The sequence below is a fragment of the Triplophysa rosa genome, linkage group LG18, assembly GCF_024868665.1.
Source record: "Triplophysa rosa linkage group LG18, Trosa_1v2, whole genome shotgun sequence".
Taxonomy (NCBI): Eukaryota; Metazoa; Chordata; class Actinopteri; order Cypriniformes; family Nemacheilidae; genus Triplophysa; species Triplophysa rosa.
The window spans coordinates 18,179,454-18,206,633 of record NC_079907.1 but is presented as its reverse complement, the minus strand read 5'-3'; the positions used below and the strand labels follow the sequence as shown (position 1 = coordinate 18,206,633).

General features: G+C 38.1%; 1 protein-coding gene across 7 annotated transcripts in view; it reads right to left on the bottom strand.

The window, feature by feature from the left end:
• The window catches only part of spag9b (sperm associated antigen 9b), a 58,113-nt gene that overhangs the window by 14,277 nt on the left and 16,656 nt on the right, over positions 1-27,180 (bottom strand). Inside the window, exons 2-11 of one of the 7 annotated variants that reach the window (XM_057357962.1) lie at positions 23,556-23,676; positions 18,523-18,593; positions 18,218-18,309; positions 13,069-13,219; positions 8,837-8,920; positions 2,876-3,086; positions 903-996; positions 709-830; positions 257-271; positions 80-137 (exon numbers count right to left, since the gene is read on the bottom strand). In XM_057357962.1, the coding sequence (XP_057213945.1) occupies positions 80-137; positions 257-271; positions 709-830; positions 903-996; positions 2,876-3,086; positions 8,837-8,920; positions 13,069-13,219; positions 18,218-18,309; positions 18,523-18,593; positions 23,556-23,676 (1,019 nt within the window). Of the gene's footprint in view, positions 1-79; positions 138-256; positions 272-708; positions 831-902; positions 997-2,875; positions 3,087-8,836; positions 8,921-13,068; positions 13,220-17,017; positions 17,494-18,217; positions 18,310-18,522; positions 18,594-23,555; positions 23,677-27,180 lie in introns of those variants that run through there. The other 6 variants (XM_057357963.1, XM_057357964.1, XM_057357965.1 and 3 more) reach the window with 6 other exon arrangements.

The window sequence follows — 27,180 nt, the reverse complement described above, 5'->3', positions numbered from 1 at the left end:
GCAGAACATAACATATGAAGTAAACCAGCTTTTCAGCTTGCATGATATTAGATATTAGTTATACTGCACCGTATCTTACTTTGTCTCCAGTAGCTGAGTGTTTTCCTGGATCAGGTGTTCAACTTCACGACCCATACCTGCATTACAACACAAATACATACAGTATAACTACTCGGAAAGACCTCTGAAGACAATCACGAATCCTGAGACAATATACTTAAAAGAAAACAGTCAAGAAAACAGAAATGACGCTTACCAAAAACATTTAGGTCTAAAATTGCCATGCAAACAAAGAAACAAAGAAAAGATTACTGAATGACCAAGACAAGGAACACTAGCTACAAATTAAGAATAATGGTTACACAAAATATATGAGAGGATAAAACGAAAAGCAGTGTAAACATACACACCAGAGAACTCGTCTGGGGAAAAGAAAAGGCCATGAACGACACACATGGAGGAAAAACAGCATGATTAGACGGACTGGACAATGAATGTTAGTAGACAGTCATGAAGAGATCCATTCAAAGAAAAAATTATACACACACAGCAGTCAAATAAACACAAACATGCAGGTACAAAGAGTAATTTCCATTATGAATTGACTGGATCTAAAATTCAGAAATTAAATTTAAAATTAAACAGTAGTTCACTATCAGAGCGGGAAACATCACTACCCATTTGAATTCTGCGTAATTGAAAACTCACCTAGCAAATCAGCACCATCATCCACATCCCCGATGAGATCATTTCCTGCCGTGGAGAGCTCCTCAAACAGAGAGTCAGTGTTACGGTCAAAGGCCATGTTCTCGATTCCTTTAGTGGGAGTGCTGGAGAGAGAGATACAGATGTGAATGAATGCTTGTGACTCGGTGTGATTGAATCAGGGAGGGAGTAAGTACCTAGACCCTTTGCATCCACTCAGGTCCATGTCCAGTTCTGGTGTGGACTCTATGATCGCCTGCACTTCTGATCGTTCTCCGTTCTCACTTTGATCTGAGCCAGAAAATTCATGCATCAGTTATTTGGTAATACATTTGACAAACCAAGCACAACATGTTAGACTTTGTCACTTTGACAAATTAGAGTGCAGAATCAGATTCAAGTGACTATAGATATCTTTTGCTTTTATCTAAAGTGACTTAAACTGGATTTATACTCGAGCATCGGACCTACACCGTAGCCTCTACGCCAAAACCTACGTGTCGGTTTTCATTTATACTTCTACGTCGTTGTCCGCGTCGACAGGCAATGATCACTAGGCGTCAGTGTCCACGCGCATGTTGCTTGTGTAACCAAGACAAGATCCGAAGAAGAAGCAGCTCGCCTGAGAAGCATTAGCAGTGATAGCGGCAAGTTTCTGACTGTTTCTGACTATGTGCAATCCCCTGGGATCGAACCCATGACCTTGGCATCACTAGTACCATGCTCTAACCACTGAGCCACAGGAAAGCTTAAACTACTTTTAAATGATTTTTTTGACATTAATCTACACTCCTTGCACAATAATGTCAAAAACAAAAAAACAGATGTGTGACTTACAACTGTGCAAATTTATTTAAAAAAAAGGTTGTTTTGGTACTCGGCCCGACTCGGTTGTCTAAAGCGTAATTCGGAAATCGGTTACCCCGCGTTTAACTCGGCATTTGGCAATTTTCTGCCATTCTTCTGCTCAGATCCTCTCAAACTCTGTCAGGTTGGATGGAGATCATCAGTAGACAGACATTTTCAGGTTTCTACAGAGATGTTCAGTTTGGTTCAGGCCCAAGCACTAGCTGGGCCACTCAAGGATATAGAGGGAGTTGTCCATAAGCCACACTTCCATTGTTTTAGTTGTGTGCTTAGGATCATTGTCATGTTGGAGAATGAACCTTCTGCCCTGTCCGAGGTTCTGAATGTTCTGGGCTTGGTTTTCATGATCATGATCTCTGTATTTTGTGCCGTTCAGCTTTTCTTCTACTCTGACAAATGCCTCAGTCCCTGCAGCTGAACCCAAACATCATGATGCAGTTTCCACCACACTTTACTGTTGAGACGGTATTGTACAGGGGTTGAGCAGTGCCTGGTTTTCTCATGACCGCCCAAATGTATACGCAAGTAAGGTGGGCGTACCTGTCAGTACAATTGCTTTGGAACCTGATGTTCCAAATATGATAAGAGGCGTTACATTTCCCTCTCACGCTTGCAGTATTCGACCAATCACTACACACTGGTTAACTGGCCAATCATAGCACACCTCGCTTTTCAGAGAGGCGGGGCAAAGAGGAGATACAAACATGCACGGTATGTGGAAAATACAGCGTTTTTGAACCGTAAATCGTGTATACACATTGCATTACATCTAAAACAAACAATAATATTCGTTTTAGCCGTGTCATATGACCCCTTTAAGTATTAATGGAGGCTACATGCTTCTGTGAACCTTCAATACAGCAGATTTTTTTCAGAAGTCTTCCCTAGATCTGTCTTGATACAATACCGTCTCAGAGCTCTACTGGCAGCATAACTAATGCTTCTGAGCTAAATTGCAAGTGTCCCAGAAAAGGGTATGAATAATTATGCAATGTACTTATTTCAGTTTTAAATTTTTAATACATTTGCGAAGATGTCACAAATCTGTTTTTTGTTTTGTCATTATTGTGCATGGAGTGTAGATTAATATATATATTTTTAAGTAGCAACATAACAAAATGTGAATAAAATGAAGGGGGGTGAATACTTTTGCAAGGCACTGTATACATTTTATCAGTCTGTGTTCTCTGGGAAAACTTTTGTGAGTGACCAATCAGAATCAAGTATTCCAGAGAGCCATTTAATTGGTCCATTACATGCAAAACAATTTAAACAAAATATATACTTTGACAGCAGGACTGACCTGTAGATGGCGTCTCTGTTGCCACTGCATCCTGTACCCTGATATTCTTACTGCTGTCTGGCTTAGCACTGCTGGAATCCAGGTTTCTGTTCAACCCCTCTGCCTCATCTGTCCGGGGCGTGTCCACTGATGCCATGGCAACATCTGATGCTGCTGTGGACATAGGAGTGGCGGATTTGGAATCTCCCCTAGTGGCATCAGAAAGTTCATCCTGAAAACAAACCCAGGTGGCTGTAAATATGACAGTGACAAACGTCACATCAAATCATGTTAACTATTTATTTTATGATACTCAACAGCAAATATGTGCACATGTCAACATTTATCACAAAGATCAATGGTTCAAGTAGGGCTGTCACGATTATGAAATTTGGCTGACGATTAATTGTCTAATAAATCATTGAGATTATGACGAATAATTGTCTGTTTTATAGCTTTGACTTTTAATTATCATACATTTTTTATTCAGCTTTAAACAACCATATTGTTCTGATTATAAAGACTATGTTCTTTTTCTTGGAAATACATAGGAAAAAATTGGGTCATCATACTTGAGGTTTAGGCTTTTACCTGTCAATAATACAACCGCCAAATACTTGTAAATTAAGTAAATTGATCAGGAGTGAATTGAAGCCACCATTAAAATGCTATCAGTCATAGAAAAGCTTCTAGTCTGTTTTTTTCTCACTTGCAAGACTACAATAAAAGTTTACTTCTATGTTAATGAGATTTTGGTAGACTGGTTTTCACACTGAAATAATATTAAATTGTACTGCAGGTTATTTTTATGGTATATGAGTTTTTTAAAGTGATTGTGTTGTGGTGGTACATTTTACAAGTATTACCATCATGCTTTAGTTACAATATATACAATAAAATATGCAATATGCAGATGCACTACAGCTCCCCCTAGTGTATAGAGATGTGCAATAATTGCGATGATATGAAACCATGGCGATGAGGTCAAACAATCCCAGTGAGACGATTATTTAATAATCGTGACAGCCCTAGGTTCAAGTCCAGAAAGCATCACTCATGCTCTACACACCATGCCTTTAAAACCTTCATCTTGGACTAGGAAACCATACTGCATGCAGATTTCAAATTTCAGTCATGAAAGAGTTGCCAAATATCTTTCAAAACCAATTCTCTCTCTCACACAATATGCAAACAAAATAAAGGACAGTATGGCTTGTTTGTTTCTCTTGTTGATTCTATTATTCGTATTTGATGGATTAATCACCCCAAATGAACAGAAAAAAAACAAGGTTATGCAGGAAAAACAAACAAACATTGATACACAAACACATGATTAAGCTCTAATGCTCTAATTAGTAAAAAAATATTTTTCAACTTAAGTCTACACACAGACAACAATTTCAACTCAACTTTGAATGAATGAAAAAAAACAAGAAACAAATTTACAGTATATAAACAAACAAATAATAGTAAAGCGATTACTTTTTGTTTTTAGGCTCCATAAGTACAAACCCGATTCCAAAAAAGTTGGGACACTGTACAAATTGTGAATAAAAACAGAATGCAATGATGTGGAAGTTTCAAATTTCAATATTTTATTCAGAATACAACATAGATGACATATCAAATGTTTAAACTGAGAGAATGTATCATTTTAAGGGAAAAATAAGTTGATTTTAAATTTCATGTCATCAACACATCTCAAAAAAGTTGGGACAAGGCCATGTTTACCACTGTGTGGCATCCCCTCTTCTTTTTATAACAGTCTGCAAACGTCTGGGGACTGAGGAGACAAGTTGCTCAAGTTTAGGAATAGGAATGTTGTCCCATTCTTGTCTAATACAGGCTTCTAGTTGCTCGACTGTCTTTGGTCTTCTTTGTCGCATCTTCCTCTTTATGATGCGCCATATGTTTTCTATGGGTGAAAGATCTGGACTGCAGGCTGGCCATTTCAGTACCCGGATCCTTCTTCTACGCAGCCATGATGTTGTGATTGATGCAGTATGTGGTCTGGCATTGTCATGTTGGAAAATGCAAGGTCTTCCCTGAAAGAGACGACGTCTGGATGGGAGCATATGTTGTTCTAGAACTTGGATATACCTTTCAGCATTGATGGTGCCTTTCCAGATGTGTAAGCTGCCCATGCCACACTTACTCATGCAACCCCATACCATCAGAGATGCAGGCTTCTGAACTGAGCGCTGATAACAACTTGGGTTGTCCTTGTCCTCTTTAGTCCGGATGACATGGCGTCCCAGTTTTCCAAAAAGAACTTCAAATTTTGATTCGTCTGACCACAGAACAGTTTTCCACTTTGCCACAGTCCATTTTAAATGAGCCTTGGCCCAGAGAAAACGCCTGCGCTTCTGGATCATGTTTAGATATGGCTTCTTTTTTGACCTATAGAGTTTTAGCCGGCAACGGCGAATGGCACGGTGGATTGTGTTCACCGACAATGTTTTCTGGAAGTATTCCTGAGCCCATGTTGTGATTTCCATTACAGTAGCATTCCTGTATGTGATGCAGTGCCGTCTAAGGGCCCGAAGATCACGGGCATCTAGTATGTTTTTCCGGCCTTGACCCTTACGCACAGAGATTGTTCCAGATTCTCTGAATCTTTGGATGATATTATGCACTGTAGATGATGATAACTTCAAACTCTTTGCAATTTTTCTCTGAGAAACTCCTTTCTGATATTGCTCCACTATTTTTCGACGCAGCATTGGGGGAATTGGTGATCTTCTGCCCATCTTGACTTCTGAGAGACACTGCCACTCTGAGAGCCACTGCCACTCTCTTTTTATACCCAATCATGTTACCAATTGACCTAATAAGTTGCAAATTGGTCCTCCAGCTGTTCCTTATATGTACATTTAACTTTTCCGGCCTCTTATTGCTACCTTTCCCAACTTTTTTGGAATGTGTAGCTCTCATGAAATCTAAAATGAGCCAATATTTGGCATTACATTTCAAAATGTCTCACTTTCAACATTTGATATGTTATCTATATTCTATTGTGAATAAAATATAAGTTTATGAGATTCGAAAATTATTGCATTCCTTTTTTATTCACAATTTGTACAGTGTCCCAACTTTTTTGGAATCGGGTTTGTAGAGTAATCAGATTACTTAAAATTTAAAAAGTAATATGTATTATGTAGATACTTGATTTTATTCAAGTACTTAAAGGGGTCCTATGACACGGCTAAAACGAATATTATCGTTTGTTATAGATGTAATACAATGTGTTTACACGATTTAAGGTTCAAAAACGCTATATTTTCCACATCCGTGCATGTTTGTATCTCCTCTTTGCCCCGCCTCTCTGAAAAGCGAGGTGTGCTATGATTGGCCAGTTAACCAGTGCGTAGTGATTGGTCGAATACAGCAAGCGCAGTGTTTCCCATTCATTGACGAGACTATGGCGGCCCGCCATAGACTATTTTGTTACAACATCGTTTGAGGGAAGTAAAATCTAATGTTTCAGTATTCACTGCAGTTATCAACAGTACAAACATGATTTTATCAGTGTAAGACAGAGCAAACAGATTTTTAATCAGTCGTTTAAAATGAGCAGCGCGTCTACACAATGGAGCTGTACGCAGCACGCGCACCCATGACATTTATAATGATTATCTTTTGCCGCTATATCTCTAATATCCGTCCTTATTTAGCGCCAAAAGCACTTCGTTTAACCTTTTCCAAATCGCCAAAATAGTTCCGTTTTGTTTTTAATGGCAAATTATTCAGGTTTCGTTTCATTTCGATATTAAGGTAATTTAGAAAAATGTTTGGAGTATTTTTTTTGCTTGTGGCTCACGTGCAGAACGCATAGTTTGATAGCCAAATGTGCTGGAGCACGAATTTGAATTAATGATGTGAATGACACTGTTTAAACTGTTAAAATAGTTTAGAATAAACAAACAGTTAAAAAGTTATATTTCGTTCCGTTTCTTTATTAGGTTAGAAAAATGTTTTGAGTATATTTGTTTGTTGCTCAGGCACAGAACGTAGTTTGATTGCCAACCACCAATTTTAATGATTTGAATGCATGATGGGCATGAGTCTGCTTAAATTCCTCCTTTAGCTTCGACTGTCGCCATAAGAAAAATAAATTATACGGGGGCGCGCCACACACGATTACATACTGCCCTGTGTGTCACCGTGTCCAAAACTTGTCAATATATCTGGTTTGTCGGACATCAAGCAGCGCTGCTCAGTCTGATAGGCGTGTGCCGCAGGAGAAAGTGTCTGTCATTAATTGCTCTCGTGTTAGGTCTGCGCAACACGCGTATAAAGTTGAAAACATAATAAATCACAAACTTAACATTACTCTGTTGTGCTGAGAGAGTGTGCGCTTTTCTTACGGGTTAACTCTAAACAGTCGCCGCATCATAATAATGTATGAATGCTCTGGTCCGGATAGTAAAGTGATAGGCCTACTGCCATGCGGGGGAGTGGGACAATGGCACTGTGAAAATGGCCTGATGACCGGCCTGCGTTTTAATATATGGTAATATATAAATTAGTTCAACTGTTAAACACTTTTTTGCTTCATTTTTTGATGGCTCATGCTCTACATGTTTTTGACTTTTTTTGTTTGTGAACTCTCATTTTACCATGTGTTATCCCCATTTATATCTATGGTGCTAATGATTAAATTACTACTATAGCTATTGTATTCTTATAGATTGAGTCACTTAATTTTGCTCTTAAAATGCACCAGATTGCAGCATCTACCTTTAAAATATGCTAAATTTTCTTACGGGGGAGCATGCCCCCGGACCCCCCTAGAGGAAAATATGTTTATCCCCCATAGTCTCACAAAATTCTGTGGGAAACACTGAAGCATGTGACGGAAATGTAACGCCTCACATCAGGTTCCAAAGCAATTGTACTGACAGGTACGCCCACCTTATTTGCATATACATTTGGGTGGACTCATACCACGAACTGATGTAGATTTGTGGGGGTGTGGTTACACGAGTCGTTTCAGGCAGGTCTGGGTGAGCATTCGCTTTTAGATAGAATGCATCTTTTGTTCCGACACTTTTAATTTTTGCAATTTTACATGTATAATACATGCATGGGCAACTTCTAACACACCAAAGACACAAAAAACACGTATTTGCGCCATATGACCCCTTTAAACAGAACTAAACCCTTTAAACACTAAAACATGTTTCCGATAAAAGTATTGTCTGCTGTAGTCCTAATGTAAGCACGGCACATAAGCTCCATGTTAAAGGTGAAGTGTGTAAAACCAGCAAATAATGACGTTTCAGCCACTTTCTAACCAACTAGACTCCAATAAAGATTGCAATTCTACACAAAATCACACACCTCATCTTTAAAGTGAAAAAAAAACATTCCTTCAACTACAGCATAAGTGACATTGCTGCACACACACAAATCACTCACATAAGTGCTGACTGCAACTCAAACAACAGTTTTACTCAAACACTTCCAGAGATATTTGAGGTTGCATGCAGCAGTTTGTGGACTATGAGCTACTAGGGATGTAGCGATGCGATTCACGAATCTGATCTCACGATACGATTTTTTCAATATTTTTTACAAAATGAGTTGAGACAAATTAGAAATGAACAACTGCCCCTTAATTATTTCTCAAATTCTGCACATTTCTTTGTAAAATAAAATTGGAATTTTCAAACAAATTCCAAATCCAACACGAAATATCAGCATATCCACATTTACCAAGTTTGCAGTAAACACACCACCCCCTGCTGTTCAAAACATATATTGCGATTCATTTAACATCTCAACCAACTTGAATCGTCACATTATTATAATCGATTTTCAACCGGCTCATGTTAAATCGTTACATCCCTATGAGCTACGAATACAAAGCAACACTTCTAACATCAACGCAAAATGGTGAGGAAGCCAAACATAACACACTACAGTGTGTCGCACTGCTGTTGCCATGAAAACTACGGCAGGCCTAATGGACAGGGCTACCTTACTGGTGTCGGTCCACTGGGTTTCCAGATTCTCATGTGAACTCTTACCCTGCCCTCTCCTGAGGGACTCATCTTCCTCCAGCTGCCCAAAAAGAAATGTACAGTCAGCAATGTGCAAGTAGAACAGTGCTGCCCCCTTTCCTCTGTATTTTTATACATGTAATTTCATCCAGGTTGCTGATGGGCACTGCATTACACACTGTATGAGAAGAAAATCAGGCCAGACTTTCCCAAAACACATTAGTAACCATCTTGTCAAATCCATTTGAAGGCGTAACTACAGACCAATTGTAAAAAGATCACTTTATATTACAATTACAACCAATCTGGTCTATGAAACCTAGTCTCATACTAGTCAAACCTCAACCCCTACCACTATATCTGTTCTTTCCAGATGATGCACATTTTTCTAAATTACCATTAAATATCAGATGACGCACTGAAAATGTATTCACAATAATTATCTGAACTACACAAGGACAACATGACATGGTGTATTGTGATGCTAGTTTCATTCTAGTAAATTGCTATATAATTGCTGTATTTGTGAAGGGCAACTGTGAGGCTGTTGTCCTCAATCTCTCTGGATAATAATAAATGTTTTATTAATGTGACTTTTCAAACAGCACCTGGTAAATGGGCATTACAAAAAACCCTCATTAAAATCAGTTTGTCATGGAAGAAAAACCAATCCACAGGAAAAGCCAGTCTCAACTTGCATGAGAGGAACTGAAAATAGTTTTTACACTCCTGTTTTAAAAGAACAAAAGTTAAAGTATTCTACCTGCAACTCACTGTGTCTTCCTGACATACGCACACAAGCCAACAAAAGCAGACACACACACACACACACACACACACACACACACACACACACACACACACACACACACACACACACACACACACACACACACACACACACACACACACACACACACACACACACACACACACACACACACACACACACACACACACACACACACACACACACACACACACACAGGCAAACACAACCCTGCTTGCAAGATGCTCCCATGCGCTCTCTGGTTGCCATGGTAGCATGTGCCCACTACTTCTGAGCCATTTAACCAGAGGAGAGGCTGACATCAAGTCATCCTGGCCTAGTTTTCTCATATCTCTAGGAGGGCTGCTGAAGCCCATGACAGAGGATGACATGGAGAGAACTGCAGAGTCACGATGCACACAAAAGCCAGTCTGTATCACCCCACAGGGAATCTTTGTGCTATTGACACCCAGATGAATCACCATTGGCTTTAAAGGAGTCATCTAATGAGAAATGCAATTTTTTTTAAATACAGGAGTTTGATCTAGTGTAAACATACTGTAAATATCAAAACTCCTCCTCCACCTTCCTTTCAAAACTTCCTCCTCACTTCAAAGACCATTTCTTTATACCAAGCTGCAAAAACAAGTTGAAGCAAAATCTTCTCAAACTTTAAGACATCAAAAGGATAAATGCATTTGAACATATGCTCGTCCAAGTTCATCAATTAACCTGATAAACTTGTTTTGTTAACCGGTCACAAAGTAAATCAGGCTTTACAATAAGGGCCATAAAAGCTGAAAAAAGTCATGAAACCTAAATTAAAAGACATTAAAAATGCATGTATGACCCCTTTAAAGAAACAAAACAAATAGCAGAAAATCATTTTTTGCTTATAAGATGACAAAAATAAATATTAAAACTAAAAACCTGAAAAAAATACTGGATAATGGAGACAATAAATGAAGCTCTCCAAGAGAAATCAAAAGCTCTAGTCTTGTAGCCAAAAAAGTCAAGTAGATCACAGATCAAAAAATATCGCACAATACATTCCAGAATTGACACTAAGCCCCGGTTTAACAGACAAGGCTTAAAACTAGTCCCAGACTAAAATGAATTTTAAGCTGTCTCAACTTAAAATAACTTGCCCTGACATATCTTAAAATATGTCAGTGCAATTCTTTTGTCTCAAGATGCACATCAGTAATGTATTCTTCTAAGGCATTTTCATAAAAGCGACATAAATATCTTAATTCAACTAAGGCATAGTCCTGGCTTAAGCTAAGCCGTGTCTGTGAAACCGGGCCTAAATGTTTAAGATAATACTTGCAAAGTGACAAAAGCAAACAAAATAGGGAATTTCCAGTATCATGGATGTAGTAGGTCTGTTTCTCTTGAGTTTTGTGATTCGAGGTTTGTGAAAATAGTAAGAGGCTGACAGCAATTGATTACTGCTTTAGCATGAATAGTATGACGAGGCCTAGGGCCGTGGGTCTCTATGTGAAACCGAAGTTCTGTTCTGTCCCAAGATCTGTTTGTCTGGCTCTTTGCCCTAGTCTGTTTAACAGGGCTCCAGAGTGCGACCTAATTTCTCAATGGTGCGACTAAAAAGAAAAATCTGAAGTCGCACCAGTGCGACCAGCCGTTCGAGGGAAAAAAAAAGACAGACAAATTAGGCCCATATCGTGGTCTAAACCAATCAGAGATAGTGAAGGACGGACCCCCCTCTGATTGGCCATGGTCCAGATATTCCTGTACGTGTGTGTACGTTTGAAAATGCGTGTGCTGCAGTCAGACAGAGAGAGGTGAGTAGCCTAGGCCCGTCAGATAAACAGACAGAGTGGATGTAGCCGCGGATGATGAGAGAAGATGAAAAGAACGATTGAGAACGATTTTTCTTTAAGAATGTTAAGTTAAGGCCTGATCCGTCTGAAAATCATAACCAATGCTCTGACACGCTAGACTGCGACTAAATGGTCTCATTTTGCGACTATTTTTCCTGCCAGTGCGACAAGTTTTTCTTAATGGTCGCACCGGTGTGACTGCCAAACTGATCAATATATAATTTTTGCGTATTATAAATTTAATGCGCAGAAATGTTATATTGCGCAAGCGGCGCATTCAGTCATTCATTTTCGTCTCCCCCCTCTAAAAATACTGCTAAGCATACAAAAACGTTATACATCACGCTAAATACTATTTATTTGTAAGTCGCTATTGATAGAAGCCAAACGTGTATCAATGCAGCTTTCATGAAGAATAATCACTAAAAGCCTTCAAGTCTCACGGGTTGTTTGAGATATGCATGCACCCAGAGAGTCAGAGCACAAAATACTAAACTGAGTTCTCTTTCACGCCTTCTTACTATGAAACGGACATATAAGCACAAAATAACGTCGAAATTCCCATATTAACAAGAAACCTTGTAAAGGTATTCAGTTTCGTGACCAAACAGTTGGGAAACAAAACGTGTGTTCCAGTATATTGCACGAGCTCTTAAAGGGGCAGCAGCATAATAAAGATCTGTTTATAATGTTCATCAAACAACAAATGACGGGCCAAAAACACTCACTGATATTAAAGGAATTTTGTTCTCTTATAGGAGTTGTTCACAACAAATAAAGGAAGAAAGTAGCTTTACGAAAGATGTGCTTTAAATATGGAAAAGTGTTGAGAGTTTACATATACAATAAAATTAATTCAATCATAATCAATGATTTGTATTAATTTCTAATTGATTTATTAAATGTATTAAATACATTTTAATGAAGTTTTAGTGATAATTTTTTCTTACCTCAACCCACGACTCTGGTTCTACCAAATTAAATGCCACCAACTTGGTAGCACCAGTGCCACCTCTCTCAAGTGTTAGTCTAGAGCCCTGCTTTCTTGTAGAATTGTGCTTCAAATAAAGAACTTATGTTGACCAGATTGTTAGTTAATCATTTACAAGTCAACATTGCATGGACAGCAATTTAAAAAAAAGTGAACTTGTAAAACTGTGGTGTTAAATGCGATGCGGTCGAAAATTTGGGGCACCTAAGAAACCAGCGCACCAGTGCAAAAAGTTAGTCTAGAGCCCTGTTTAAGCATGCAGGGCACAGCAGGCATAACCTCTCTCTCAGAAAGAGCTTCTTCCCTGCTGGCAGTGGCCAGTTCCAGCTTCTTTAACACATGTTCTGCCCGGATCCATTCAGACGAGGAAGCTCTCTCAATACAAACTAACCATGTCGTCATCGCCTTTATTCCCCCAAACCCATGTTCTCTTTCTGGGAAAGTGAGGGACGGCTTGGTCCAAGTGTTAGAACGGCAGTGATGGCAAAATGATGATGATATTTCTCTAGCAGTGTTTCAAACAGCTGTGCTTTAAAAAATATACCAAATGTAAGCAAATAAGAGAAAATGACATAATAACATTTAAATCTTGGTGTGCATTTCACCTTCAGGCTGGTGTTGGAGCGCGGGTGGCTGAGATTGTTGTATCTCCATGTTTCCGTCCCTGGAGAATCCACAGCTTCCCTGTGCAGATCAGGAGTCATCACATCACTTCCCGGCAATGAAAAAATCCCCAAAGAGACCGGACGATCCTTCCTGCATGCACAAAGAAACAATAAGCTAGATCTGAATGAAGTGGTGTTGTAAGTGTGTAGAGTTGCTCTACAGGTTGCTAGGAGGTTGCTAAGGGCTTTTAAATAGTTGCTTGAATGTAACCGTTGTATTAGTTCTTTAGTGTCTTTAAAACTCCTTATAACATTGTGATCCCTAAATATCTGGTTGTTGTAACGCTGCAGTAGCTACATTCAGAGGCCTGAACATGCTGACTGCACATTCTCTACAGAGTGACTAGATCTGCTCTATTCAGTCCACAATGACTGTATAGCAGGAAAAATGCTTCAATGGCTAAAACAAGAATTGAATTTGTCGAAGTTAAAAAAAAGGGCAAGAGATATTATAAAACTGTAAAGGTTGTAATGTAACCAATTAAAAGTCGATCCTCTTCCTACAGTCAACAGCACTGCAGTGACTAGTGTTGAGAGAAAATAAAAGCGAGGAAACAAACACTAGGTCAGCATGATACAGTAAAGCAGAGAAATTGTCTTAGCATTGTGTGGACTACACAGCTGTATCAGGTCCATCAGCTTTCTGATGTTTACATCAATAGCCCTGCTGGGGGCAAAACCTTGTGTAATTACACACGTCAGAGGATGTGTGTAAATCATGTACTGTCAATCAAACAGAGGGGTGGAACTTCATACAAAAAATATCTTGCGGAGGCATCCTGGTTGTCAGGTTGACAGTCATCATTTACTCTCCCTCTTGTCATCTCAAACCTTTGTGAATTTTTCTGCAGAAAACAAAAAAAGAAATTTTGAAGAAAGTTGGTCATCGAACAGCACTGGCCCCCATTCACTTCTATTGTATGGACACAAAACCAATGCAAGTAAATAGGTGCCAGTTAACAACACTCTTCAAAACATCCATTTTTGTGTTCTGCAGAAGAATGAAAGTCATACATGTTTAAAATGACAAGAGGGTGAGTAAATGCTGACATCATTTTTTCACTATCACTTTAACATCCAAGACTCAATTTATGACCAGCATTACAGCAGTCAGAAGGCGAAACCTCATCTGTACCTCTAATCTCAGACCATTTTGAATACAACTAGAACTACGGATTTGAATTTAATCTAATGCAACTATTATAATGATTAGGAACTATGATTAGGAACTATACTCCCATTCCGGCGTAATAATCAAGGAAGTTTGATGCTGTAACATGGCCGCAGCAGGCGCAGTGATTATTACGCCGGAATGGGAGTATAGTTCCCAATCATATCGGCCTAGAACTTTTCATTTTCTGCCGGTCTTAGCAAGCGATATAAGTACAGAAGAGTCAAGTTTTAAATAGGAAAAATATCGAAACTCTTTGGTCATTTTTGAATGCGATGCTACTGGTCTAATTGGATTCAATGATCTATGCTAAGCTATGCTAAAAGTGCTATCGCCAGACCCGGAGATCGGCTGAATAGATTCCAAAACGGTAAAACTCAACTTATTAACTCTGGGGGAGTTGGAGAATGAGCCTATTTCCAAAAAAAAGTGGAGTGTTCCTTTAATATGCCTTAACCCGATCATTTTTAACAGCCAAAAGGACACTGAAATGGTCATGTTCAATGCGGTTGTTTTGATAGAAGGAAAAAATTAACATTTCCGGTTTCAACATCATTTCTTTTGAAGAGGAAAGTCTGAAGAACAAATAAAGTACCAGATTTTAAAAAAATGACCCACATTAAGTTTTTTGATGGCTGAAAATGTGTCCATTTTAACAGTTTTCTCATGAAGCCATATTTACATCCTGATATCTAAAACCTTAAAGGGTTTAAAACATGTAGTTCCCAAAAGAAAGGTTGGTCAAGTACATGAATCTAAAAGGACATTAAGGTATCTCTAACAGGTCTGGAGTAACAGGCATGCACATTTTGTAAAAAGAACACAAAAAAAGCCCTTTATTCATTTTTGAGCTGTCACCATTGGCAGAAAATGCATCAAGGATGGCTAAAATTAACAGATTTACTAACAGATATACCTATCTCTGTGTAAAAATAAAATTATGATGCTGGCATATTTCTCATGTCATTGTTACCCCTCTAATATGGGTCAATTTTTTTGTGAAAATGACCTCCCTCTACAAATTAATTGATTACTTAATAACTATTCATCAGTGGAATTGTAATGAAACAGACAGCACATGGAGGCTATGAGTAGAACGATGCTCACATATATATATATAAAAATGTATGTCATATATATATATATATATATATATATATACAGTATATACACATACATACATACACACACTGACCAAAATTATAAATGCAACACTTTTGTTGCATTTGAACAATATTTGAGAGAAATAGGCCTTTGTGTACATAGAAAAAGTCTTAGATCTTTGAGTTCAGCTCATGAAAAATGGGGGCAAAAACAAAAGTGTTGCGTTTATAATTTTGGTCAGTGTATACTATATATATAGGCTACATTTTGCAAACCAGTCAATAAGCAGGCCAAATGACCATGCAGGTTGATATCTGATGTTTTACGTCAACTGTGGAATCGAAACTGGGAATCGATAAGAATTGGAATCGATAAGCGGAATCGGAATCACTAAAATTCAAAGGATACCCAACCCTATTAATGAACCAATCAATTCGGTTTCATTACTTTTCATTGCTTTTCACAACACATCAATATATCAGACGAAGTCAATGACAGTTTCTTTGTGTGGCTAACTAATCAATGATTAATGCATCACATTTGTATTAAGATTTATCAAAAACACTTTCAAAAAAGGTTTACTGTCGGTTGAGAAAACAAAGGCTATTTCAGGATCATAATCATTTTTTACATAGTAACATTATGTCATTTAAGCATATTTTTATTATAGTTTAAGAAAACCAACATAACTCGTACTCCAATAAATACTACAATGATGTGTTCATAGTTTTCAATGTAACTTTTTTGCATTTCAACAATGACAACTATAGGATTCAACTATAGACAACTAAAGGTCTTAAAGGTCCTAAAATTAAAACACTGTGCAAAAGGTAAGATTCACCCAAATTGAACACATGATTTTGGCTTTGAATTTTTACAGTTGAATAAATACAAAATATGAAAACATTGGTTTGGAGAGTGAACATATCAAGTTCAGAAGACAGAATTTCTTCAGGATAGTTTACTTTGAAATACAATTACCTGAATAAACAATACACCCTTACTGTAAAACCAGTTTAACATCCATGAAAAACCTATTGAAAAGTAGTGATCAGAGGTATCAGTTTCCATATTTATGTAACACTGTGTTATACTATATATTAAACATAACAAGTGAATGGAATAAGAACCAAACTGAAACCACAACATTATACTGCATATTAAAAGTGAGAATCTGTTAAAAGGGACACGACAAGAGAAATAAATACTGTATGAGTCTCTCTGACATGTTGGTTCCTGACGCAACATCCCCTGACACAACACAGCATTGCTCTTGTTTACTACGCCAGTGAGACTTCAGTCGATAGAGTTGGCAGACATATGATGCTAAGAGCAGATTGAGATTTGGGTGGCAAAACTGACATAAACCAAGTAAAAAAGAGAAATTGACATAAACAGAGAGGAAACTGAGACCCAACATCAGAAGGATCAAAGCCAACAGAAGTCAATATATGACAGGGTGGACGCAGTCTGCAAATAAACAAACCGGTGACTGTAAGACTACAAAGACTTTCAAACTCGGCACAGAGGAAGCAAAAAGAATGTGCTGTATGAAACTAACTAGTATCCACACATCCACAAACACACCCGCACGCTGACATCCTCTCTGCATACCTGCTGATCCGAGGAAGGGAATGTGTGATGGCGGGCAGGCCGCTGGAGACAGAATAATGTACGAGCAGCAACACAGACAGAGACACCAGCACAGCAGAGTTGATGACCACCGCTCCCCCCACAAAGCCAAAGACAAACAGCAGCATGCACCCCGGATTCATGGCTGCCGCCACGCGATGTAGTTTGGCCGCCGCCCCCCGACACGCAAAAACAGTCCCATCAACACCGGCACGCTGAGAGAATCTGCTTCTGTGTGTGTGTGGAGCCCTGCAGCCTGTCAATGCTGTGACATCATCCACTCTGGCAAGTGCGCACACAGCGTAGTGCGATGACCGGCTTTACATCAGCTGTCTTTCTCAGTGTGTTGATTTGCCTGCTCACTGCGATCTGTTCCTCGTCCTGATGCTTAATGAACAGCTCTGTTACTTCTGTGTGATACTGAGCTCTCTCTTCCTCTCTAACATAAGATCTAAAGGATACAAACGGTTTTCCCTGCTTTTTATGCACAGCTGATTGCTGGGTGGGTGGGTGGGTGGGAGGGAGGGAGGGAGGGAGAGAGAGACAGAGAGAGAGAGCTGTGGGAATGGAAGCATTTATGCAGATTGTGGAACACAACAAAGGAAACCTAAACTACACACACTTGTCTCCTGTGAGCACAAAACCTCAATCCACTTGCTAAAAACCATCAGGTATAGGAAACGCTGACTTTGAAGTACTTGAAAGAAAAAAAGCACTGTATTTACGCAATATGACAAGAACAACTCATCTGCCATTATGAAGATTAAATAAAACAGAATATGATTATTATGCGGCTAATAAATAATACGTTCCTAGAAAAACATATTGATGTAAATATCTGAAATTCACAAAATTGGGAAAACCCAACTTTTTGGACCACAAACCTTTCTGTTTTTCTAAATCGTTTGATCTGATAAATCCACATTTTCAACATAATCCCATAATCCTCTCAGAACCCTTCAAACCATCTCTAAACCATCAGCAACAAACAACCCACAACATGGCTCTCCATATGATACAAGATAAAATGCTGTCACTAAAATCATTGTTGAAATCATTCCTCAAAACATGCTTGAAAACCAGCAAGAAATGCGTTTTGTGTCTAGTCTCCAGTTTCACACTGTCACTCTGAATCGCTGTGATCCTACAATCTTTATGAACACCAGCCAGACTGAATCGCACCTAATTCTGCCCAGAGTTCCGGTGTCTGTTGTCTCCCCCATTAGCTGCTGGTATTTGGTCCGTTCCAAGTGCTCCATGTAACTGTGGATCATCTGAAAGTCAAAATAATGGGAGGATACACAGTCAGTGTGATATCAAAGCAGCCTGTTTGAACAAACTGTCATGGACATCCACAGTATTGTTTTCATAACAGCTGTAGAAGACAGCTTTACACATGCAAAACCATCTTTCACAATGGCATGCTCACAATATAAAGAGCATGTCATCACCAGGGAGGTAAAATTCACAGTGGTTCCGGTTCTTACCTCTGTGTGTCTTTGATGGAGGGCATTGTACTCTTTCTTTAGCTCAGCTTCACGTTCTTCTAATCTTCCAACTAAAAAAAAAAGAGGTTGAAAGCATCTTAAAATCTTGCTTCCTTTGCCAAGTTAAGTAACAGTACTAAGTAGGATTTTTGCTAATATTTTTAAAACTCTTAACTTTAAAATCTGCTGTGCTATTCATCTTATTTCTGTAATGATTTCACTTAAACATGGTGTAGTAATACAACAGAGACACAAGGGGTCGGTAGAACAACAGTAATAATTCTTATGAGTGGCTCTTGACCAGGCAAACACAAAGCCTCAGAAAACTTTGAAACTGCAAATGGGCCACTGGGACAGAACACTCACACACATCTTGCAATGTAATTCTGAAAAACGCATTCCATAATTTACTCTTTATACTGTGATTTACATGCAAAACCTGAAGAAGGTTTCTGTGACAAGTTTACCAATAAAATGTTCTCTTATGAATAAAAATGAAGAGAATTTTTTTTTTAGAATTTTCTGAATTTACTATGTATAGGTATGTTTTTAGGTAAAATTATCCTTTTTGGTTTATTCTGTGAACTACTAACAATATTTCTCCCAAATGTCAAACAAAAACATTGTTTCTATTTGCAAATATTTGCAGAAAATGAAAACTGGAGAAACGGGTCAAAATAACAGAAAAGATGCTCTGTATTTTTCAAACCTCAAATACTGAAACGTATTTGAGTACACGAAAACAAGTTCATATTCACTTTTAAGCAATACAACAGTAATATTTGTACATGAATTTAGGAAAAGTTCAAAAATTATTTGTGCTACAATATTTTTTTATCACAAGTTTTATGTCTTGTCATGCTGTCAGTGTTATTGCTGTTAGATGACTTTACGTCACTCCTGAGGTTTGATTTTGTTGAAATTCAACAGACACTGGACTGGAATGACCACATTACATCTAGAAATGCTGATTAAAGGAAAATTTGGAATGGTCTCTAATTTTTCCACAGCTGTATATGATAAACATTAAATGTACTTGGGTAATTGACAACGTAAATCATACAAATTTTGAAAAAACTAACAAAGATACATCTCTTGTATGCTATTTAATATTATAAATATAAATCTTGATAATATAAAATAAAATATTATTAACATTAAGTTTGTTTTCAATATTTTTGCTGTCACGCCATACAGTAGGACACATGGTACTATTTACTTACACTTTAAGAAAGTTAATGTGTTATTCCACTATTGACTCTCTCTAACCCTAAACCCATGCACAAGCCTAACCTAGCTCTACCCTAAACTTAGCAGTGGCAAATACAAAAAATAGAAAACATGTATCTACTAGGGGTGTAACGATACACTCAGCTCACGATTCGGTACATATCTCGATGCTGGGTTCACGATACGATACACATCTCGATATTTTGAACAAAATTCAAATATGAAACTGAAATTCAAATAACATTTATTTTCAAAATATTAACAATTTCAGTAACTTATTTTGTTGCACATACAACTTAATAAAGAATTTTAACATTTTAAGGCTTAACTGAAATTAGAATTAAGATCAGTGTCAATTTTGACAGCAAATTTTGATTTAGTTTTAGTCATAGTCTTTTGACTAAAATGCAATTTAGTTTTAGTCATCCCAATTTATCATAGTTTTAGTCTAACGAAATCTACATTATATTAGTCTACTAAAATCTATATGGATTAACTCATTTAATTGGTGTAATTAAATGTTCCATACAAAGATTTAACTGTTTCGACATAATTTACTTTACCTTGCAATTAAATTAAACCAGGTCATTACCTTTATTTTTCAGAAAAGTTGAGTAACTACTGGATATGCATTGTTGTAACAGAGAATATTAGACCATGAACGACATGTACGGTCTCATTTTGACTCAATTGACTCGTTCGTTCAGTGAAGGGCGTGTTCATTCAGTATATTCAACCAATGAAACGCTCTGACAGAGCTCACGCTCAAGCGCTATTGGCTCGTGTCTTTGCTTGAGACAGTAAATAATGAATGAGAAAAATCTTTAAAAAAGACATTATTACATAAACTGTATTACATTTCTTCAATCATGCAAATCACATACTTGTTTTTTAGCATGTTTTTTAGCATATATGACTGAAAACGCCATACCTTAATATCCAGGTGCATTTTGCTGCGTTCGTTTTGCAGGCTACTGTTTATTAGATAGAAAATGTGTTTATTTTTATTTCATTTAGACTGTATTCACTAAAACGCATAAACTGATAGCTTTTTTATTTTGCGTTGACAAAGTAGGTTAGCTTAAGATGGAGGTGTGTTCGTTTGCTAAATGAAAATCTTTTTGTTTTAATTGTACCTCATTGCTACTTGTACTTAATATAAATAAATGAATAAAAGTACTTTAAAACTGCAGTCTTTGTTATAGTATTTTTGTATTTTATAGTTTTTTTAGTATTTTATAGTCTTTGTATATAGTTTATTCATTTTCTCTCTATTGTAGCATTAAATGTTATACATAACTTTTATTACAGCGTGCCACGTATGTCATTGACTTTGCAGGACCCACAAACGTTCTTTATAAAAATTGTATACATGTCTAATATATTAAATGTATATGCACCCACAAACGCTCAAAGCCAGCGCGCATAGTGGGGCAGCTAGCAGCGAGCGTGCACTAAGCACACTGTGGGTAAAAGCACCAACAGCAAACGCTGGTAGTGAGCGCAAACAGTGGAGGCATAGCAGGCAAAAATGCAGGCAGTGAGCGCACACATCCCGGGCAGCTGCCTAAGATTGCAGCGGTATGAGCTTGGCTATGCTGCAGCAACAACAAACGATCAACCCGTGTAGTCTTGTGGGCGTGGTCGCAATTTGAAAAATGTAAATCCTTTTTATTGCAATGTAAGAAGTTTCACTCTCCAAAACAGCATGTTTGGAGTTTGATTGGATAATAAGAACAAATAACTGGCCATTGTGGCCAAAGCGCTCCGTTTGACTTTTCCGAGATCTTCTACTCTTCCCTGTGGACGACCTCTGACCTACTTTCTGTACAATCTGAATTTCTGCGTTTTGAATTTTAGAAAATTGAATTTGATGTTCCGAATTTCTTCTTCATCTTGAAAACGTGAGGCTGTATTAAAAAAAACTGGATATTTGCAATCTAAGAATTCAGAGCAAAAAATATGTTGTTTGAAAATGCATGCCTATAAAACTCTGCCTTAAAAAAAAGCAATTGTGTTAAATTTCAAATGTTCAATATTCAAGTAAAAAAAATTCAAATTCGAAATCAAAATCTAATTCAAAACTATTTTAACTCCCATATAATATTCAGTTTTGTTAAAAAACACTTGTCAATAATTCAGATTTACGAAATTCAAATTCACATTGTTTTGTCATATTTCTGGCTCCATACATATCACGTTATGCAGCAGCTCACGTTAGTGGATAAATCAACATTGGCATTTAAAAACGTTTATGCTGCCTTTGTAATGAGTTTCGGGGTGACTCGCCTGCAGTCACGTAACAAGTTTGCTGTGTTTTAATGGCGATTGTGAAGGAAAATATGACGCTTTGTAAACCACTTGGAGACACAGATTGTGTCTTGTGCTTCTCTCTCTACCGCATATGTGAGATAAGCACACGTGACGCGCTGGCGCAGAGTAGGTAGCGTCTTGACCGCTGAACGAATAGAATTAAACATATCGTAAAATATCCCCATCTCTCTACGATGCGCATCGTAACATTTTTGCATCGCGAAATAACGTAATACGAAGTATCTTTACACCCCTAGTATCTATTACACAATAATTAAATATAAATATCAAATGCTTACAAGTTACAAGTACATAGCGTACACCTAATATAAAGTGAGACCAAAAGCAAGCTGTTGAGGGTGTATTAGAAATTGTTAGGTCAACAGTCAGTCAGTATGTAATAGACCGTTTTCACAATGACGTCAGTTAACTTTAGTTAACTGACAGTTAACGTTTCGCAAAACAGTGTATTCCAAGATCTGTTTCGCCATCATAGCGGAGATTTCTCAATAAAATGCAGGTATGTTTAACAAAAACAACTGGAATCTAGCTACCAGGACTTATAGCAAGAATATGACTTGACTAAATAGAGAAGTTGTCGATCATCAGCAGATGGCAGTAGTGCAACACAATGGATGCAAGCTGCCGGTAAAAACCAATAAGAAGTTTTGATGGTGTTGTGAGGAAAAAATAACCGCTGAACCTTCACTAATAAACAAGTAAAAGAGATAACATTACATCTCCTGCAGAGAAGTAGCGCTGGCGGAAGTAAGCAAACACTGCTTCAGAAGATGCGTGACGTAATGTGAAAAGGGCCTATAGTTCATGCCAGCTGTCCATCATATCAGACAGACTCCAATATATAAAACACTAAAACAAACAGACTAATCAAAAATATCAGTAGTCACAATAATTGCTATAATAAGAAAAAAGAAAACAATTTATCTTAAGTACAAAATAGTAAATTCCCAAACAAATCATGTTACTTGAATTACTTCATGCCAGATTGTTGAAATACTGGGAAAAGCTTTTTTAATCCTCATTTAGGGCTAAAAGATAATATTGACGACATGTGTCATTTGCCAGGGGGTTTACATAATGTACTGCCCACCTGGAGCAGAAGTTGGCTGTAAACAAAGTCATACTCCCATCATGTGGGGGAGTTCAGAAACCTTTAAGCTATAATCCAGTTCAACTCATTCTCAGTTAACCCCCACCCACACCCTCACCCCCCAGAAGAAAATAGTCAACCAACTAAAGATGATAGCAGTCATTCAGCAAAAGAAATCAGATATGCTATTCATGCAACTTTGTCTTAAAACATCTTTTTAAAGCTTTTTACTGAAAAATTATAATAATTCCTATATAACATTTTTTTGTGATGGTTTTGTTCCATTACCAACAAAACCATCACATAAACATTGTGAATATTCAGCATTTGATGTCTCGCAGAGCACTAATGGAGAGGTGAGGTGAGCAGTTGAACTTACTCTGGTCAGCGTAGTTCTTGGTCTTGATCTCCATCTGTCTGGTCTGAGCCTCAAGTAGCAGCACACGGTTCTGCAGATCTTTCTTCTCCTGCTCTTGAGAGTCCTCATATTCGATATATCTCTAGATAAAACAGAAATTTTAAAAAATCTTAAACAAAAAATATATTTGAACAGATACTGTATGCACCCTTTGTTTGTACTTCTGCCGTGTAACGCCTGCAACAGCTTGCTGATCTAGTCTTACTGCAGTACAAGGACAGAACATAACAGTTACATAACAGCTACAAAATATTTCTGTTACTATTAAGGATTTAAGCTGAATAATAAGCAAAAAATTGCTCTGGCATTTCGTTTTTAGAAAAATCTGCCGACTCATTTATAGGGTCAGAAGGTCCAGTAATGTGGGCCTCAGCTTTCTGCACAACCTCAGTAAATGGCTCAAGATTATAACATAAACAACCAAACATGGGGGGAACAAAAGCACAAAAGGCTCAAATGCAGTGTCACTGCATGATAAAATATGACAAGGTGATGTTAAAATGACACAAAGTTATTAAACACACTCTGTAGCAGAGACCTCTAAAATCAAGAAACATACAGACTGGGAGCATGTGACTGTGTTCAGTATCTGAAGTTTAGAACATTAACAGCTGCCTGATAGTTTAATCACGTCTGATCCGAGAGTCAGTGACTCAGCGCAGGCGTTTGCCTGGTTTACTCATTCCTGCTTCACTCCCTCATATGCCACAGATGAACAGGCCACTAGTGGATGAGGTGTGTGGGTTTTGAGGGCTGGGATGCAACAGAGCAGCTGTAAGGAGGATTTCCCCTGCTTCCAGACTCCAAACACGCTGGTGTCCTCACCTCTATTGTTAGATGTTACCCAAGTCCTCTAGCTATATGGACACAGTAGACCAAAAACGAATCACTGAGAAATAGAAATTAGGCAACCAACACTTGACAAAAAAGCAATTAAAGCAGATTTTAACAATCGCATTTACACAAACTTAAAAGCTCATAAGCAATGCAAAAGCACTTTTATTATAAACATAGTGAACTCATGAACTGACATGAGCCCTGGCTCCTGAGGGTCACAGCCAGAGGATCCTCACCACAGGATCATCTTGCTGATATCAGTCCTGCAAACAGATATAACGCTGTTTCATGCATTCTGACTTCTTTTCAATGTTAAACGTGCTGGCTTCCAATGCTTAATATGGTCAACTTGTCAAACAGCGAGTCGGACGTTTGACGTAGTATTTCTGTGCTCGATACACTCCCCCAAGGTTCGTATAGTTCGGAAAGTTTTTTTCGAACATGAAAAACCATTATGTAACAACTTTTCTTAGTCCCTTATTGGGCAAATCTCCTGAAAAAGCACAGGCACGGCAAGGCAAAAGAAATAGCCCGCCTATGCGTTAACCATCCAGCGATAGGAAGACCGCCATCAAGATTGGCTGCGTTGTGGGCCTGCATCTGCAGCTCGTTACTCTTCCGATAGTGAGAGAAGTTGAGGTATGTTTGATTGTTCACGGAATTTCAGTAATGGATGTTATATAAACGGTGGATATAACGCTGGATTTGCAGATCATTTGAAACTGATAGATGGAGCGGTCCCAGCGCTAAAAGATGCCGGACATGAACCGCACGCGGTGAATTCATATTATGTCTGTGTCTTGTTGGCAATCGGCGCATACGTGCATAATGTAAACAACACAAACTTATAGTGAATCAATGCGATGATGTATTGTGTGCTCGTGATTTAGTTCCTCCCCCGCACACCCCTAGGAGGTTGTATTTTTCCAGAAATAATCGTACAGCTGTATCTATCTTTTATAAATGTGATCAAACTAAATACTCTTCGAAGATGCAAAGTATGCAATACTACTCTACAGGTACTCAAGATTAATATGAGATTGGCAGAAACTGCGCATTCAACTGGACCGTTAAAGCTGTACTGCATCAAAGCACATTTTTCGCACATGCTACACTTGATCATTATCAATCCCCACAGGCTGCCCTGCTAAGGCACCTACGTGGTTCTGCAGCACTCAGTACCTTCTCACATGAGCTCTATCTTGAGGATTTAATGAAGCACATTCACCCTAAACCCTCACACAGAATAAAGAGCATTCTGCCGTCTGTTTAGTGCATGTCCTGATAAACTATTTATTTGCTACAGGCTCTGGGACATCAGAGACTCCTGATGCAAGCGGAGTGTCTGTATGAGAGGTCTTATGATCTTAGAGCCACAGGTCAACACGTAGTCATTGTAATGTCCTCATGTGAACTCTGAGGCCTATAATTAGGATATTCAGCACTATATCAAAACTTGTGTCAAAACACAGATTTTATGTTGCTTTTCAACTTTTAACATTTACATTCTATTAAGCAAACTGTACAGTAAAATGAAATAAACATTGATACTGTGTTTTTGCAAACATTGTAACTGGTGAAAACTGAAGCAGCTTATAAATGGAGTTTTCCTTTCGGTTTCATAAATGGTTCTTTGTGGTGAAAAAAGGTTCTTTAGATTATGAAAAGGTAAGAAAGAGATGGTTCTTTAAAGAACCTTTGACAGAATGGTTCTTTGTGGAACCAAAAATGGTTCTTCTATGGCATCGCTGAGTAGAACCTTTTAAGCACCTTTATTGTTAAGAGTGTAGTAGGTACGTTGATAATAAATAGGGCTTTTCACACTGCGCTTAACCCCAGGTTATCTTCATTCTAAACCCCGCTTTTAACCCCACACTACACAGAAGTTCGGGATTTATGACCTCCAGGTTAGTTGGTTACATTTCTTGATGCCTGATTAACATACTACTTTTAGTTGTAGATTAGGCTATCTTTGGTTGAACTTTTGGGTAATGTAAAGTGTTATAAGGCTGTGTGATTAGTATCCACAGTGAATAAAAATCTTCTCACTTAAAGGTACACGTTGATGTCCAAATCAGATGGGTCGCTGTTCTTCGTGGTCTCCCTGCCTGTATGTTTGAGGGTGACTCTTGAAAGATATGGTATGCAAATAAGCTTACTGTTGAGAATTTGCATGTCGTTCTTGCTTCCACTTACTTTTATGTATATGACATGATTTAAAAAAAATATCGATAGTATAGGTATCACTATCGATACACTATCGAAAAAATAATAATATTGCGATAGTTACATGTATCGATATTTTCAGGGATGCACATAAGTGGTGCGCATGCACTGTTTTAGACCGACTAAATGTAATACTGGGTAAGATTTCCGTTTGTACGGAATGCTGCTAAAACTACTGATATCTCGTTTGTTCCTGGTGTTAAACGGGACCTGGGCATAAATGATGAAAAACGGAGTATTGGTAGCTCCGCCTTTGTTGGTTCTGCTTTCGTTACTAGAGAAGCACGCGGAACGCGCTGCCTCTGTGAATGTCTGGAACTGCGCTGCGCTGCACGTCTACCAAAACACTGCTTCTCTTAAACTTTCTAAAAGGACAAGCTGTTTAAACTTGACACTTGCACGCAGCTTGTGTTTCTCTATGCTATACTCGATCCTAGCTCCGCACCGCAAGTCTCCATGTGCGTTCGCAAGTGCACTTCCCAGCAACCTGCCAAAAACCAAAAAGGTTGTCGTTTTAGGTTTC